General features: G+C 30.3%; 3 protein-coding genes across 6 annotated transcripts; 2 read left to right on the top strand and 1 right to left on the bottom strand.

The window, feature by feature from the left end:
- The first annotated feature begins 126 nt into the window (after positions 1-126).
- Positions 127-3,115, top strand: LOC107496373 (grpE protein homolog 2, mitochondrial). 3 transcript variants are annotated; one of them, XM_016117620.3, is made up of 6 exons: positions 130-429; positions 1,039-1,252; positions 1,331-1,527; positions 1,607-1,774; positions 2,299-2,427; positions 2,699-3,115. In XM_016117620.3, the coding sequence occupies exons 1-6, from the start codon at positions 286-288 to the stop codon at positions 2,786-2,788; spliced, it is 942 nt and encodes a 313-aa protein (XP_015973106.1). In that variant the 5' UTR covers positions 130-285; the 3' UTR covers positions 2,789-3,115. The 3 variants fall into 3 exon arrangements, with proteins under 3 accessions (XP_015973105.1, XP_015973104.1, XP_015973106.1); XM_016117619.3 differs by having other exon boundaries at positions 127-429; positions 1,048-1,527; XM_016117618.3 differs by having other exon boundaries at positions 129-429; positions 1,039-1,527.
- Positions 3,116-4,458: 1,343 nt separating this feature from the next.
- LOC107496368 (trigger factor-like protein TIG, Chloroplastic) lies at positions 4,459-11,214 on the top strand. Of its 2 annotated transcripts, XM_016117613.3 has the most exons (14): positions 4,459-4,860; positions 5,495-5,578; positions 5,842-5,970; positions 6,128-6,216; positions 6,300-6,483; positions 6,714-6,804; positions 6,915-7,069; positions 7,391-7,483; positions 7,571-7,663; positions 7,964-8,044; positions 8,173-8,322; positions 8,476-8,571; positions 8,663-8,775; positions 10,920-11,214. In XM_016117613.3, exons 1-13 carry the CDS (start codon positions 4,483-4,485, stop codon positions 8,738-8,740), a joined length of 1,701 nt encoding a protein of 566 aa, XP_015973099.1. In that variant the 5' UTR covers positions 4,459-4,482; the 3' UTR covers positions 8,741-8,775; positions 10,920-11,214. The 2 variants fall into 2 exon arrangements, with proteins under 2 accessions (XP_015973099.1, XP_015973098.1); XM_016117612.3 differs by lacking the exon at positions 10,920-11,214 and having other exon boundaries at positions 8,663-8,896.
- Positions 9,088-13,246, bottom strand: LOC107496369 (phosphatidate cytidylyltransferase 1-like). Its single transcript, XM_016117614.3, has 12 exons — positions 12,977-13,246; positions 12,469-12,627; positions 11,800-12,065; positions 11,402-11,553; positions 11,172-11,313; positions 10,909-11,065; positions 10,549-10,596; positions 10,353-10,439; positions 10,117-10,245; positions 9,776-9,832; positions 9,513-9,596; positions 9,088-9,340 (listed from the first exon to the last, which is right to left on the bottom strand). Exons 2-12 carry the CDS (start codon positions 12,601-12,603, stop codon positions 9,251-9,253), a joined length of 1,347 nt encoding a protein of 448 aa, XP_015973100.2. The 5' UTR covers positions 12,604-12,627; positions 12,977-13,246; the 3' UTR covers positions 9,088-9,250.
- Positions 13,247-17,441: the final 4,195 nt, after the last annotated feature.

Here is a 17,441-nt window from a genome sequence, read left to right as displayed (position 1 = left end):
TTTGCCGATGCTTATGGCTTTGTTAACTTTAGCCCAAAAATAATTTTTGACCCAAACAAGACAAACATAATAGCTTAGAACGACGTCGTTTGAAAATTATTGAATTTTATTTTCTTTTTTTTTTTCCTCCGCCGCTATCATTTTGCTCACGTTCTCTCTGTTTTCTTCTGGAAACAAGCAGCTTCCACAGAAACTCTCTACTACTTCCCTCTCATTGATCTCCGCTTCAAGCTTTCTCCTTTTCTCACTCAATTTTCTCGTCTCTTATTCTTCCTCTTATCAGCGATGTTCGTCTACAAGGTTCTATACCGTGTTTCCAGAACCATTTCCCGAAGCTCCACGCTTCTCTCTGCTTCGCAAAGGCACCCCCAACACTTTTCAACCTTCTCCAATCACTTCCATTCCCTCCTTCCCCAATCGCAAACCAAGGTAGGTTCCCGCCTCAATCATAAATATTCGATTTTTTTCCTTTTTTGTGTTGTAGGGTTTTGCTAGGGTTTTAGCTCTTAGCTGAAAATTTAATGACTTTAATAATTTTAATGAATATTCTGGTGTTCTTGTTCTCTGTGCTCTTTCTCTTCCATAAGGATTGTTGAATTTTTTTTTTTTTTGGGTGGGAATATCCAAGTTCAGCACTTTGAAGCTCCTGTTAGATTTTTAATATATTTTTTTTCGTGATTTGTAATTCCTATTTTAGTTCTAGCTTGTGATATAGCTTCTCCAATGTTAGAAGGTGCTTTAGTTAAAAAAAAAAAGGATTTTAAAAAGTGTGATCATTTTCCTTTGGACAATTTTAGAAGAGTGTTGAATAAAAAAAAAATCAGTAATCTGATACCTGCATATGAACATAGCTTTTTTTTTTTTAAAAAAAATTATGGGGAGCAGAACAATTTGCTTGAACTTATCTTTCTGTATTATGCCCTGTAAAACTAAGTTTAAGATGATACAATTATTTATGTTGAAACTGTTTATTTGAGTAAATGAACCCATGCAGTGTAAAATATTCATGAAGTTTAACATTGCTTTCTAATATTCCAGCCTATTCAGGTTCAAGCCAATTTGTTATATCCACCAATAAATCCTTCTCTGGCTCCAAGATTTGGATTTTCTTCATCAGCATCACCTGACGAAAAGGAAAAGGCAAATAATGTGGGAGATTCTACAAATGATGACCCTGCCAAAACAAGGGTGGATGAGAAGGAAATTGATCAGGGTGAACAAGCCAAAGGTGCTGATCAAAGAGAAGAATCAGGTTCTGCTTCTGATTCTCAATCTCAAACCCCCAAAAGGAGGAGAAAAAGTTCTAAACGAGTTGCATTTTCTGATTCAGATTCTGATATAGAGAGTGAAGATCTATCAAGGGATGATTTAATTAAGCTTGTTGCTGAGAAGGAAGAACTTTTGAATTTGAAGCACAAAGAGATTGAGAAAATGCAGGATAAAGTTCTGCGTACTTATGCAGAGATGGAGAATGTCATGGACAGAACTAGACGTGAATCAGAGAATTCAAAAAAATTTGCCATACAGGTCTGGAATTTGAACCTTTTTATGTGTTTTATTATTTTATTTTATTAACTGTAAGCTGAATGGTTTAAATTTGTTTCAGAATTTCGCAAAGAGCTTACTAGATGTTGCGGACAACTTGGGAAGAGCTTCCTCTGTTGTAAAGGAAAGCTTTTCAAAGATTGATGCATCAAACGACTCCTCCGAGTCCGTAAAACTCTTGAAAACACTTTTGGAAGGTGTTGAAATGACAGACAAGCAACTCTCAGAGGTAGAATGTTCTACTTTATTCACATTTTCTATAATTGTAGCAGTCTAAGCTAATCTAGTTTTCTATCTTTTATTTGGAGTAATTTGCGTAGATAAGGTTCCCTACCCAACAAGGGGACTCAAAAAAATAAAATAAAATCTTCGCACCTATTGCTGTTATATACTTATATTCATCATTAAAGGTGGGTTGAATATTTTCTGAGTGAATGTGAGTGCAAGTGTGATTTGTTGAGCACTAAGATACAGTGCTCTGGGCTCTAGTCTTTCGTGTTGGTTGGTGGTGGCTGAGGCGCCCGCAAACAGTACCATTGAGACTTGGGGGGCTCCATTTATCTTTTAACTTCAAAAACTATTTTTTTTTAACGATTTCCTCGTTAGTTTCTGTACAAGCTTCTTCTTCTAAATGCCTTCATGGAGGTGGCATGATGAGTTTGGGGATGCACTTCAGTACCTTTCTGCATCATTGAACCTGCTAAATTTATTTCAAGTTTATAAGCTTATTGAAGTAACTGCTTCTGCTTACAGGTACTTAAAAAGTTTGGTGTTGAAAAATTCGATCCTACAAATGAGCCCTTTGATCCAAATATGCACAATGCCATCTTCCAAGTTCCTGACAGCTCCAAGCCTCCAGGCACCGTTGCTGCTGTTCTCAAGGTAATTTACATAACTTTTGGTTCTATGAAGGGCTGCGATTCGGTTTTCCAACTATTGAATCCTTAACAATCTCATTGTATCACATGTTACTTTGCGTAATTCCCTTTCAATTTATAATGTGACAATACTAAGGGACCTATCTTGCCATTTGTAACCCACTTCAATCATTATCAGCCATGCCAATCATTCCCATAAAAGGGCTCTTTGATCAATAGTTTATTTAAGTGATTTGGAAATGATTCAAAATCATGTCTTTTGGATACGTTTGCAGGCAGGATATAAGCTTTATGATCGCGTTATTCGCCCGGCCGAAGTTGGTGTAACCCAAGGTGTGGAGGAGGATAAGAATGCAGCTGAATGATAGACTAGGCATTAACACATGGTAACTAGTAAGAGCTCATAGGATAAAAAAAGAGAGATTCCTAAGTGAGTTCTTATTGGGAATCATCTAATTTTTCTTCCAAATATGTATCTTTTCAGAGCATCATGATCAGTTGTTTACCATTGAGCAATGGACTATTCTTTTCTTCTAAGCTTTTTAGAGTGACAATGATGCCATAAAGATGGGTTTGTTACCATCAGATTTTGGTTTGTAACAATGCTGCTTACACTGATTCTTTATAGTAAAATTCTTGGTAGTGGGAGGATGCAACCCTTGTAGTTGTATGTTCATACCATAGTTTTCATATCTACCTCTAATTAAGCATACCATGACTTGGTTAACATATTTCAGATAAGACAGATTTCTATATAAACCATGGAGGAGGAAGAATAATTTTTTCCTTCCCATTAATTGATTACTAAAGAATACTACAAAATAATTGAAGAAAAATGAGAAGATGTAATTAAAAAAAAAGGACATAAATGAGTTATTGTAATCAAATGTAGAGTAAGAGTTTTTTATACAAAGATAATAAAATCTGTCTTTAGATCATCTAAGAATATCATTTCTGATAATATAATTTGTAATTCGAGAATAATTGCGTATTTAATTTCCTTCTACAAACATATTTAACTCCCCGGATCAAACTTAAGATTTGAGAGCAAACATCTAAAATTTTCTAGTTGCCTTTCAACGATTTTATTTTATTATTTTCAATACTTTTTCAGATTTGAATATTATGTTAGACTTATTTTATTTACAAAAAAAAGAATAACTAGGTTTTTTTTTTAATAACTAAAATACATGAACTCATCATATAAAGAAGGATTTTGCCCTTAGCTACAAAATAGCAAAATCCTTTTATAAAGTAATGTTTATTGGACCATAAAAGAAGTAGTTAATAAATTTATCGATGATGTATTTAGAATTTTCCCACTTTAAGTGATAATTTCTATGTTTTATTATTAACACATTGTTTAATATATTGGTTGTATGCAATAATATGAAATTAAAATAGATTTTAAGTATCTTATTAATAATTAAGATTTTATTCCCCTTAAAATAAATAAAATACTTTTTCTTGTTATTTACCATTGTGTTTAATATTTAGTAATTATTATCTTATCTATAGTTCAAATAATATAGTCTCTTTGTGCTCATTTAAAGATCTCGAGTTCGAACTTCACTTCTCCTTACGTTGGAACCAAAAAAAGAAAAGGGTAAAATATGCTTTTTATTCCTGAAATTTAATAAAATTTTCAAAAATACCTTTAATTTTTATTTTGTTCTAAAAGTTTTCTATTTGTATCAAATATACTATTGGCAGTTAAATTTTAAAAAATTTAAGACCAATCTAATAATAATACATAAAAATTATGTTTGATTTGCTTGTGTTGATAATTGTTCTTATGAAATTGTTATTGAATTGGTCTTAAATTTTTTAAAAAATTAGCTGTTAGAGATATATTTAATACAAATCAAAAATTTTAAAGACAAAATTAAAACAAAATAAAATTTAAAGATATTTTAAAATTTTTTGTCAAACTTAAGGATGAAAAATATATTTTACCTAGAGAAAAATATCTTTGTTTCTAGTTTCTAATTTATATATTTATTTATTATTATTATCCGAGCAAGGTGTGAAGTCTATCTGCTACTAACTAACTTGAAGAATGGAGCTCTGTTCTCGAACCTTAACAACTCTTCTTCATCGCACTTCCCCTTCTTCTTCTTCTCACTCTCTTCTTCGTGCAACTACTTGTAACTATGCAACACCTTCCAAATCCAGCAACTACTTCAACCTCTCATCATCATCATCATCTCATTATCATAATCATCATGTTCTTCACCACTTCCAACAACCACCCTTTCTCTTTCACCATCATCACGGTAGTTTTTCTTCCTTCATTGTTTCAGCTTCTTCTTCTTCTTCTTCTTCTTCTTCTTCTTCTTCTTCTTCTTCTTCGGTGGCTGCTTCTTCCACAGAAGAGAAAATGGACCGTCTTCCGGCAGAGTTGAACGTCACCGAAACACAAGAACCCAATTCCAGAGTATGCGCTCTTCTTCTTCATCCATTTTTTTTTTCTGTTAATGCTTTGATTTTAATAGCTCATTTACATAATTACATCGATGCTCGAAGTTTTGGTTTGCTTAGATTCTAGCTCAATAGAGTAGCTTCTGCAATCTATGTTAGTAAGGTGTTTGCACAATTAGGACTATTTTAGAAAGTGGGATTTTTTAAGGGTTTTGGTTTATTTTTTAATTTCTTTTGTTAATAATATGCTTTTATATATGATTACTTAAGGTTTAATTACACATAATTTCATCAAATTTTTAATTAAATGTTTAAAAGTTTATAATTGGGTCCTATACTAAATAAAATTTTGTAATTAGATCCTTGTTAGTTGTTATTTTTAAAAAGAAAACACAATAATCATAGAATATTTGCTTTTAGAATATTTCATTGGTATACAAAAACGTATATTCGAAAAAAAAATGGATTTTTAAACAAAAAATAGTTATAAATAACCTAATTGAAAATTTTATATGAGTCTAAGTTTGTGGGACTACAAAGAAGGATTTAATTAGTTTATATGCACTTGTAGTTAGGCATTCAATAATATATTCAGTACCCTTAAAAAAAACTGACCTTTTATTTCAACATATTATCTCATTTCATTGCAGGTTAGACTTCAAGTGGAGGTGCCACCAGTTGTCTGTGAGGATTGTTACAAAAGGGTCATATCTGAGTTTACAAAGCAAGCAAAGGTACTATCACCACTTAATTTATGCTTTATACATGCAATTATTATCTATAATGCCTGCAGTTTATGATTCTTTTGTATCTACATTGATGAGTATAACATCCCTACCTTGTTTTTCTTATAAAATATTTTAGCTGACTAATTTTTACAGTCCGAGGTTACTGCTTCACCATATATCTCAAAGAAGTTTGCTCAAGATTCATGTATCCAAAATTTTTGAAATAGTTTGCTACTTTTATGGGCTAATTTACCGTTTCACATCAACAGGTCCCTGGATTCCGCCCCGGAAAGCCGGTTCCAGAAAGTATTCTTGTCGGTTATGTCGGGCGCAAAAATGTTCAGAAGGCCACAATCGAATCTATATTGAGGAGAACACTTCCACATGCTATGACTTCAGTATGTTGCTGATCAAGGGATCCTTTTGTTTAATTATAATGTTTTCTACTATTTATCGTTTATCCGAAGTTAATACTGAAAAAACAAATGGATTATTAGATAAGATATACTACTTTGGTCTCATACTTAATACATAATGATACATTCTATTTATTAGGTTACCAGAAAGGCTTTGCCGGACTCTGTGCGTATAGTGACTAAATTTTCTGAGTTGGAGAAAACATATTCTTCTCAAGGGAGTCTTAGGTACAACATGTATTGGTTAAGCTAAATGTGTAATACTCGGTGGGAAGTTTTATTGATTATTGTTCCCGCTTTCTGTTCTCCAGATATGATGTCCTTGCTGATATTGTACCTGAAATCAAATGGGTTCCTGATAATGGATACAAGAATCTGAAAATTGTTGTTGAAATAGACAGTGATATTGATGCTCAGAAAGCATCTGAACAAGAATTCAAAAGGCGTCACAAATCCATTGGTGCGCTGAAGGTTGTTGCTGACAGAGGACTACAGGTGGCTGAACTTGATTTATATCCATCAACTTGGTGTACATGCATTTTAATATGATTATTTGCTAACATTTAATCATTTTCCTGAAATTTTGAAGTTCTGATCATTTTCATATTTTTACTAATTACTAGCAAATAATTGGCAATCAAATAGTGTTTCATTTTCTTTGTATTTAGTATTATGCTGGTAATTATTTTTTGCACAAATTGACATCAACTTTATTTTGTTCGCAGGTTGGTGATGTTGTTGTCATTGACATCTCGGCAACAACCATTGACCAAGATGAATCAAAGATTAAAAATATTCCTTCTGCTGAAAGTAAAGGTCTGGTGATGTTCTTGAAGGATGATCATATACCGATATAGGGTAGCATTCTTGTTCATGGTATATCATGAACTTTTTTTCCTCTAAACCTTATTCTATTGCGTGTGCAGGATTTAACTTCGATACAGAAGATGGTTACAGAATATTGCCCGGTTTCCTTGATTCTATAATTGGAATTCGTCCAGGTGAAACAAAGTCATTTCCTCTTGTGTTTCCTGAAACATGGAATCAAGAAAATCTCCGTGGTGTTCATGCTCAGTTTACTGTAAGTTTCTTATACATAATTCACATGCTCAATCCAAAAGTTTATTGTATTAGGGCCACAACCCACAAGCCAGCCTAGTGCTTTATGTAGCCGCATATTTTACAGACTTCTATGGTGCTTTTAATCCTCCTTTTGTTAAACACTTTGGACCTTTTAAATAGGATACATAGAGTGCTTCACTAGCTCTGAGAACATGAATTTTGTAGTTCGTGTATCCTCATTCGTCCCTAGATATTTATTTTCTTATTATTGGCTTAGCTGTTAGATCGGCCTCTGACTATATTGAGTCATGCTTATTAAACCTCTCTTCATTGATTATAGGTTGAATGCAAAGAACTATTTTACAGAGATTTGCCGGAACTGGATGATTCTATTGCTGATAAGCTTATCCCTGGATGCACCACAGTGCAACAGGTGAAGAATTATTTTCATTTTAGAGTGAAAATGAAGAATTATATCAAGTTGAATTCTGAGTCTTAACTTTTCGGTATGAATTTTCAGGTCAGAGACCTATTGTTGCAGAGATGTCAAGAGGTGGAGCAATCAGCTAGAGAACAAGCAACTGATAATGCTATATTAGATCAGATTTCCAAGGTAAAGTGACATTGTATTGATTGGTAGCAGTATTATTTTGAAGTTGTCTATTCTTGTAGGTTGCAATGCATGTTTCTCAATTTTGTTTGCAATTTGCATACTTCTCATTGACAAGGGATGAGATAATGATATGACCCTCTTTTTCGTATGGCCCGAATGGTCAAATAATCTATATCAAGTATGTTGGAAAATTTATACTTGGAAAACATCAGTTGTTGATATTTTTGCATTACCTGCTACAAGAAAATGCTGGTGTATGCATTGTTTATCACAACACATATTTATACTTGTCATTTTCAGATGGTAGAAGTTGATATACCTCAATCCTTGTTTGAGGAACAAGGTAGACAGCTATATGGAGCCAGCCTTTTAGAAATACAGGTACTTATTGCAACTGTTTCAAGCAAATCAAATAAATTGGGTTCCAATATTTTGTAAAAACGAAGGGTCGTCTTGTTTCTCCGCGCTACACATGATTTACTATACTTGCTTGTCCTAATGTTATGCAGGCGAAAATGAATCTAAATGACCAGCAATTGGCTTCTCTGTCAAGTCAAAAGGCTGTGAATGAATATCTTGAGCATCAGAAGGACAATATAAGAAATTTGATAAAACAGAATCTGGCCGTCGGTGATATATATAGGCGCGAAAATCTGCAGGTATGCTTATCTGATTAAGACATTTATCCTTTATGTTTTGACCACTCAATTTGATGTGATTGAGAAATAACATTTGCTCCTGTTGGACCATTTTAGTATGTTTGTTGAATGCTTTGTGCTTATTAAAATGATTTCTGCATAATTCTTTTGCAGTTCTCCACTGAGGACCTTGTCAAGGAGGTTGAGAATTCCATCACCGAATTCAAACGTCAAAATCAAGAATATGACGAGGAAAGGGTAAAGGATCAGGTAATTTGCATGTTCTTTCAAGTTTGTTGACTTAAATTCTATACTCATTCTACTCATTGATTTAATATGATGCTTTTGAACTTCTATGAAGGTCCAAGAAATACTAGAAGGAGCTAAGGTGCTTGAATGGTTGAGAGAACATGCAGAGATTCAGTATGTAACCAGATGAGAGATAAGCAGTGGAAAAAGCAAAGCCAAGAAAGTGTAAGTTCTATATTTATTTGTATGAATTTTGTTTCGGCTGATGTATGTTATGAGAAAATAAACTATTATTGATTGAATTTTGAACAAATAATTTTAAGAACATAATTGCAACTTAGAAACATCTCTGTCTGTTAAACTTCATTGCAAAGTTTGACATGGCCTGCCTCAGGTTACGTCGTCAATAACTGACCCCACTTAATGAGATAATGCTTTGTTGTCACCGTTGTAATTTTGGATTACAAACAATATTTAAAGTTTCAGACACACAGGTAACAATAGTACCAAAAATTAAACTTTTCAATGTTAAAGGCCTAAAGAGAAATAAGTTATACCTACTTGAGCAGCTAGAATGAGAAGTCTGAGTCAAAAACCAATTTTTTTTCTTTTTTTGATGATTACCCCCTTGTTCCAATAGGGGCATCATCTATGAATATTAACTAATCAAAGCATGGTTTATAAAAAAATGTACATTAAATCAATCTTGAATGAAACGCCTTTCTCTTAATACCTGCCCCAGCTTGTTGTAAAGAGCATGTTGCTCCTCCATATCAAGGTTCCTCAATACCTACATCATCAATAGATAATTGCATATAAGTTTTAGATTTATAAATAAAGTTAAGTGGTTATATTTGTATTCTCTAAGAACATCTAAATATAGTTAGAAGGAATTAGAGTTATCTAATTTCAACTTAATGGAAAATTACTAAATAAATTTCTTAGAGAAAAAGAATGCTGACCTGGCCTAAAACCATCTCAACTGAATAGTCATGGGGAGCAATGAATGATTGATAGTAGATGTAGACAAAAACAGCCATTACCATCTGAAAAGGGATGCATGCTAACACAGTGTAAAAACAATATAATTTTTTGGATTATTGCATATGAATATCTTGAACAGCAAGTTAATTACTGTAATACTATAGTGACACTATTCCCTGAATTAAATTATTGTCTGCTTAGATTACTGTAAACCTATTAATATTTATAGATTCATATATACCTGGCAATCCATTCTGTCAGTGACTCCACCATGTCCAGGTATACTGTCTCCAAAGTCCTATATTCATAGAAAGATATTAAGGGACACTGAGATAGTATTTTACATCAGAATAAATATAGGGAATCAAATTTTAATTAACTAACATTAATTAATGTTTTTATTGTAATTTTTTTTAATGCTCACTATTTTGAGAATTTAGGTTTTAGAGTTCGGATTTAGAGTTTAAAATTTAGAATAAAAGGATAATTTTGAAAAGATTGGCTGATATTGACTGAAAAATAATTGGTCATATGTAATATCATCTAATTTACTCCAAATTAAATTAAAGAGCAAAGAAAGACCTTGATTTTGAAAGCTCTTTTGAAACCACTTGCAAAAAATCCTCCAAATGGTGCTATAATGGAGGCAAATAGTCCCATCCACAAGGCATGCCACTGTACTGGCAAAACTGCTATCTCTTTCCAAGGAAGCTAAAAACATGTTGCAAAATTATTTAAACAGAAAAAGAGCCTAATTATAAGATTATGATTATTATAATAAAATTTCTAAAACTCAAGAATTATTTATTATGAATTACCCATTGAGCAATTAATGTTGGTAAAGGAATGTACTCTGGCTTAAATATTGGATCAGGGTCACACTTAAGCCAACCAGTTGATAAGTCCTGAATTGATTGATTCCACCAAAAATGATACCATAGTTAGGAACATCACAAGTCCTTTGGTCAAATTCATATATTAATTAATTAGTTTAATCCAATGAAAGATTGTTACCTTCCTTGGACATGTTAGCCACTGGAAGCGACCCAAGAAGTTAGCAAACTGCAACAGATATTAACAGTTAAATCAGTTATGTCTTTTTGTCATTTTTTAACATGTTTTGTTCTTTGAAAAAAAAAGTTGGCGACCACTCTCGTGATATTGCGAACCGTTAGATGGTTCAATCAAATATGTCAAACTATCTGATAATCCATAATATCTTCATGATGTCTTCATGGAAGTAACTACTAAAAAAGTTATTTCTTTTTCTATTTTTGTATTCTTAGATTTTAGACGAATAGAAAAATTTAAACAGATGTATTTTTATTTTTTTCGATATCTGTCTCTCTTGCCAAACAAGTGATTGATGGTTACCGCAAATGCAGCAATCATGGTGGCAACAGAAGCTCCAATGAAACCTTCCCATGTTTTCTTTGGAGAAAGCTTTATAAGAGGTGTCCTCCCAAAAAAGAAACCAAAGAAATATGCAGCAACATCATTCATAGCAATTAGCCCTGCAGGGAAAAGAAACCTTCATAACAAAATTTAACATGTTAGTTAGTTTCTTAATCTTAATCTTAATCATAATAATGATATAATATTTTTAAGGTAATGCATGAAAAAGTATTACATATTACCAGAATATGCCTTCAAATATGTTGGCTACAGTGAATGCTGATTGGGCAAACACAACAATGAGTATCATATGAATCCATGCATATTGACCAAATTGGTACTTGTAATATCTCTTCCTTAGTGAAAGAATAAACCATACAAAACCTGAGATTATATATAAATGAAACCAATTATTCAGATATAATTATAATTAAACTTTATAATAATTAAGCAACTAATTTAAATAACTAACCTGCAATATATAGGAAGTAACATATAACCATCTGATACTTGATGACGTTGCTGACAAGTCTATATAGGAATTTATCTGATGAAACTGTATTCACAAGTTGCTGACTCAGAATACGCCCATATACGTATAGCATTGCTGTGAAGAAAAAATGCCTACAACATATTCAGATCCAATTCTAAATTAATTTGAAATAAATCGAATTAAATTAAGTCAATTCGATACATAATTAGGATTTATAATTTTGTAAATTTTGTTTAACAAATGAACAAAATCATACCCTTTAAAAATTGAATTTAATAATTATTATGTAGCATATAGACAAAAATAAATTATTTCAAGTTATCAAAACCTAAGACACTATTTAGCATGAAAATTAATGAAAGTAGCATGTAGCTTACCAGTTCAAGAACTTAAACTTAGGGAGACGTTTATCTTGATTATTAGTATTAGCCTTCCTTAGTAGATTGAAGAGTTCATGTGCCATAAAGATTTGAATAACAACCACCATGGCCCACATGTAAAGATGACCCAAGTATATGAGAAGTAAGAGACTTAAAAGCATCCATAGTGATGAGTGTGCACGTATCCACATTGACTTGTACTTAGCTTTGTCATCGATAAGCAAATGGTTAGTCCCATTTAATTTGCTTATCTCTGCAGGAATCTGCACATAATTTAAGAAAAAAAAAATCAGCATATTACTATATTCAAAATCACATATTTTTTAGTTGTCCCCGTTATTTTTAATCCGATAGATTAAAAATTAATCCCTCGTAAAATTGAGTTTCATTTAAGAGTCTATTGCTGACCAATAAATTGCTATATGTACAAGGTAAAATTCGAAATCCGGACACTTGCGTGAACTAACCACTTGACCAACTCAAAATAGTTATTCAAAATAATATATTAGTTCGTACGAGGTACACTAATATTTATATGTTCAAATAAATAACTAAATTTGGTTGGTCTAGTAGTTAGTATATTAGTCCGCTTAAGTAATGGAATTTCGACCATCAACAAATTAATCTTTGTCCTTAATTGCGAATATAATTGAACAAATTACTAACCTCGTTTGAGTGTGAAGGCCTTCGTTGGCGAATAAAACCTGGAGTTCTTGGAGAATTACAGTTATGGAATTCATTATTGATATCTCTCATTGATGATGTAGAGATATTTCGGAGATGTTTTGGAGTGGAAGACATGAATGCATTTAGACCTTGATCCCCCTAACATCATACATCACAAAATTTAGGGCGTAATAATAATAAGCAAATCCATGATTATATATGATCTTCAAAAACAATAATAAAGTTAAAATCATGTGATGATGTGATCCGCAATTTAAAAGTTAAAACCATATATACATACACTTAATATAAATTGATCTCAATGTATTATGTGTCATTATTTAACCTAATTCAACAATGAATATATGCATTGTTATTATTATTGGAATAGAATAGATCTTTGCCTATCTCAAACTCAAGAAAGAAATGGCATGCATGATCATTAGTATTGAGAATGAAATCATAGAAGTTATTATTATTGTAATACAAAAAGAGAGAATTTACTTACTTGGTGAAAGTTACGTTGTTGAAGAGGAAGAAAACGCAGGATGTGATGTGTGATGTGAATGTAATTTGTTGAATGTGGCTTTGCTATGTTTGAGGGAAAACAGAGACACAACAAACTATATAGTGGTTTTCTTTGACCACCCAAATATTTCTAACTATTCAACTATATAATCGTCCCTCCCTATACACTCCAATTTCTTATGCCCAGTGATGATAAATATATGTATAACACGATGAAAACTTAGTTGCAGTCGACTTCACATGCAAATCATCTAATGGCTCTCAAGTATCAACTTCACATAAAGTTGACTGCACATGAGTTTTCATCGTATAACATTAACAAATGGGGAATGTTAGGTAAACACTGACTATTTTAAACAAAATGAACAAACTATCAATCAAATAAAAACACACTACATCTCTAAATTATCCATCTAAATTTTAATATTAAAATAACTATCCATACACCTAGTAAAATAAACATCCGATATATCTATTATTCACATTATTTAATATTTTTATTGTCTACCTATACTTTTCTTTAACAATAAAATCTTATCTCACTAGTTGAAATCAAATCAAATGGTATATGTATATATATAATATTTATTATTAAATTAATTATTCATATAAAATATATTTATATAAATAACTTAATGTATTTATCAATTTTTTATATATATACTATTTTTTAATCTATATTATGTTATGCTTCTAGTTTATGTCATATTGTCATGCATGCATTCTTTTTTTTATTATTATTATTGTTTTTTTAAATACATACGCTTTGTAACATTGGGTGCTGTTGGATATATGAAGAAATTTTTTAACAATAATTAGCGTGTAATATAACACAATAATGAATTTATGGTACGGAAATAAGGATTTTTTTTTATAAAAATTCATATGCAGTTGTTTTCGTATAAAGTTGTTAATTAAAAATCGTTGAATGATTAAACATATTTGACTAAATTATAATCTAATAATTTTTAATTATTAACTTTACATAAAGACAACCGTATACATCGAGTGTTTTTCTTTTTGTTTTAGTAAGTTTGATTTATGATTTACCCTAATCTTTACTCCCATATCAAACTAACCCTTGATGTGAATGGAATTGATACTACACTGACTTAAAAAATACAAATGATGTATGTTTTAATTTTCGCCTAACTTCTAACTTTTTTTTACTAAAAAAATAGTGGGGCTTACAGAAAGAGGAATTTTCTTTTCCCTTTCATTTGATACAACATTATTAGAGGGACACTATGATTTGTAATATCGACATTTAGGTGTATATCTATTACTATTCTATTAACAAAAAATAAAAAAATGAAAATAAAAGTATAGAGGTTGTTGCCAAATTTGTTGGTATAATTTTTTTTATGTTAACAATACATAATATTATATTCATTAACTAAACCTTCACCTTAAAAATATAACATATTCAAGTCGTGCATAGTAGTTATAATATAATATCATTTCTCAGTACAAATTAAATTTACCATTAAAATGGACATTAATTTGATTTGGTGGCGTAACAACTATGGCAAAAGTGGCAAACCCAATAATTGGGTTTACTAATACCAATTACTCATATTTAATCGTCAAGCTAAGGAAGTAGGTATACGTAGTTAACTTATAAGAGCTAAGAGAAATAAAAAATTAGTTCGAGTTGAATGAGTAGTTAGTTCATTTGTTCGCTTTTAAATTCTGTATTATATATGCAATAAGGTAAAAATTTAGGTGAAGTGGACTTTACGTGAAGTTGATACTTAAAATTCGTTAGATGATTTGACTTATTTAACTAAATTTTCATCAAACAATTCTAAAGTATCAACTTCACGTGAAGTCGACGTCACCTGAATTTCCACCGTACAATAATCACTATAAAAAAATTGGTAGAGATAGTGGCGGTTTTTTTGCGATGGTCAACTGAAATTGCTGTAAAAAAAACTAAGAGAGGTAGGTATAAATTCATTAAATCACCACTATTAGTTGATATATTTGAGATTAATCTATTAATTAGCAACAAATTCTTAAATAAAATTTAGATCTGTAGTTGATTAATCTTTATTCTCAGACAGCAAAATACTGTATTAAAAAAAAACTAAGAGAAATAGGTACAATATGATGCAGATAGGGCTTAACTTACAAAGATTTTGTGCCTAATAATATACTAGAATCACATGTGAGGGTGGCAATCTTAACTCATGTTTATTTTAGGCTAAATGGGAAGTAATTATTTTAAAATACAAATGCATGTGATGGATACGTTATTAGAGATATTGTGCTTTCGGCTGGTCAATGTTACCTATAAAAAATTAATAATAATAATAATAATAATAAACAAAAATGTTAGCTATACAAAATTCTCAAGTTTCGAATGTATTCCCTGTCTGTTGTGTTAAGGCCACATGTGCATTCTATTGGTATCTTCCTTATCGATTTGCTGTTTTCCACACTTCACACTAATCCAATCTAAAATCCATATTTAATTTTATCAGACTACTTTATTACTTTTTATTTTATCAGTTAAATTAATTTTACATTATATCTTTTTGTTGCTCAAACAACAATAGAATTTTAGATGAAATTTTAATTTGCTGTAAATTAATTTTTAATTTATCGAATTAAAAAATACTATAAAAAAATAGATAGATAATATGTTATATATATTATATATATTTTCTTTCCTCATATTAGTCAAAATTTATTCAAACTAAACACATAACACATTCTTTATAATAATAATAGAAATTAATTTAAATTGATCGAATAGTTAAATGATTTATTCACTTAAATAAAATACATAAAAAATTTAAATCATAATTTGTGTATATAGTAATTTATTATTCAACAATAAATTCTTAAACAAAATTTAGATTCACCCGTAACAAATAACTTCTTGACCAGATGAGTTAAAATATGCAATGCAAAAGTAGAAGGCAGAAACTCATGCCGGCAAGTAAGCCAACCCTTAATCACATACAGTAATATTATTAGGATAATTAATTAATTAAAGGGTGACACCTTTTTATCATGTCTTTTAAGCTCTATATTGAGGTTATTAGCTAACCAACCCAGCATGCTTTGCAGGTTGAATAATAAATAGATAGAGCTACCAATTTATTGCTCAAACTTTTCTAAAAAGTTGTAAGCAGCAAATTTATTTATTTGTTTGCATATATAATTGAGAGAATGCATGCTTAATAACAATTTTAAAATTAGTTTAATTACTCTGTTGGTCTCTATAATTTCGTAAAATTTTTCAATTAAGTTTCTATATTTTTTTTCTTTTTAATTAGGTATTTGCACCAATTTTTGATTCAATTAAATAATTGGCTTAATTTTATAAAGATCTATATAAAAAAATTAAAAATTAGTGCAGAGATCTAAATAAAAAAAATATAAGAATCCAATTAAAAAAAATTTAATACAAAAACTCAATTAAAAAAAATATAAAAACCTAATTAAAAATTTTGTAAAATGACAGGAGCAAACATAATAATTAAACCTTTAAAATTCATAGTTGTTAGATAGGCAGAAATTTCATAATAAGCATATGATTAACAATAAGAAATGAGTAATTTGAGGGACAAAATTAAAAATATAAAATGATCATTATTATTTGTCTTGCGTGTAGAGATTAAATAATGAATGAATAACAAAAGGAAACTAATGATTGATGAAGTATTGTTTAAGTAAGAACGTGACTACTAAATATGTGCATTATAATATTATTATAATAATTTTGTAGAAAATATGGAAATTTATGGGGGGCCATATAGAACACTTGATGGGCACCAAGGCTGTTTATGGATTTATCAATAAAAATGGTGAAACGTAGGGCCATAGTCAATGCATGATTAATTATATTCTAATAATGGATACTTACGTAGAAAAGAGAACCAGGTTATGGTCCAAACAAAGTCACGAAAATAAAAAATATAAATGTAGTTCTTTGATTTGCACGCAGCATATATAGGTTTTTTTTTTATGAAGTAAAAATAGTGATGTTTTTTTTTATATTTTTTGAAAGTGTAAAAAAGTATATAAATCGAAATAAATTGGAGGATTTAATTTTTGTATTTTAAATTATTTAATTTTTTTAACAGAAATTTTTTAATTTGATTTTTGTATCTTTTATAAATCAAATGGTCTAATTTTTATACTTCTCACAAATTAAACAGTCTAACTTTTACTTCTCTAACATTTGAAAATAAAAACATCATTTGCGCATATATATACTACTTTTCGTTTTTTTTTAAATTTAATATTAAATATTATTAAACATATATTATAGAAGCTTATATTATACACTAAACAGAAAAAATAGGTGTCTTCACATTGATGTTGTCATAAACTAATTTGGACAGAAACGTGTCTGTAGATTCGTTTTGACACCCAACCTCTGACCACAATTTTTGCCCTTTGCCTCATTTCTTGGTTTTCTCTCTTTTTTT

The sequence above is a fragment of the Arachis duranensis genome, chromosome 7, assembly GCF_000817695.3.
Source record: "Arachis duranensis cultivar V14167 chromosome 7, aradu.V14167.gnm2.J7QH, whole genome shotgun sequence".
Taxonomy (NCBI): domain Eukaryota; kingdom Viridiplantae; phylum Streptophyta; class Magnoliopsida; order Fabales; family Fabaceae; genus Arachis; species Arachis duranensis.
Note: the sequence above shows the minus strand (reverse complement) of the source record. Positions and strands in the feature narration are given on the sequence as shown.

Coding starts and splice junctions, on each gene's coding strand:
- LOC107496369 (XM_016117614.3), bottom strand. CDS start 12,603: ATGTCTTCCACTCCAAAACATCTCCGAAATATCTCTACATCATCAATG. Junction 10,246..10,352: donor CAACATTAATTGCTCAATGG/GTAATTCATAAT, acceptor ACATGTTTTTAG/CTTCCTTGGAAAGAGATAGC. Junction 9,833..10,116: donor AAAGAGCTTTCAAAATCAAG/GTCTTTCTTTGC, acceptor CTATGAATATAG/GACTTTGGAGACAGTATACC.
- LOC107496368 (XM_016117613.3), top strand. CDS start 4,483: ATGGAGCTCTGTTCTCGAACCTTAACAACTCTTCTTCATCGCACTTCC. Junction 6,484..6,713: donor TTGCTGACAGAGGACTACAG/GTGGCTGAACTT, acceptor TTTTGTTCGCAG/GTTGGTGATGTTGTTGTCAT. Junction 7,484..7,570: donor GATGCACCACAGTGCAACAG/GTGAAGAATTAT, acceptor ATGAATTTTCAG/GTCAGAGACCTATTGTTGCA.
- LOC107496373 (XM_016117618.3), top strand. CDS start 286: ATGTTCGTCTACAAGGTTCTATACCGTGTTTCCAGAACCATTTCCCGA. Junction 430..1,038: donor TTCCCCAATCGCAAACCAAG/GTAGGTTCCCGC, acceptor CTAATATTCCAG/CCTATTCAGGTTCAAGCCAA. Junction 2,428..2,698: donor CCGTTGCTGCTGTTCTCAAG/GTAATTTACATA, acceptor ATACGTTTGCAG/GCAGGATATAAGCTTTATGA.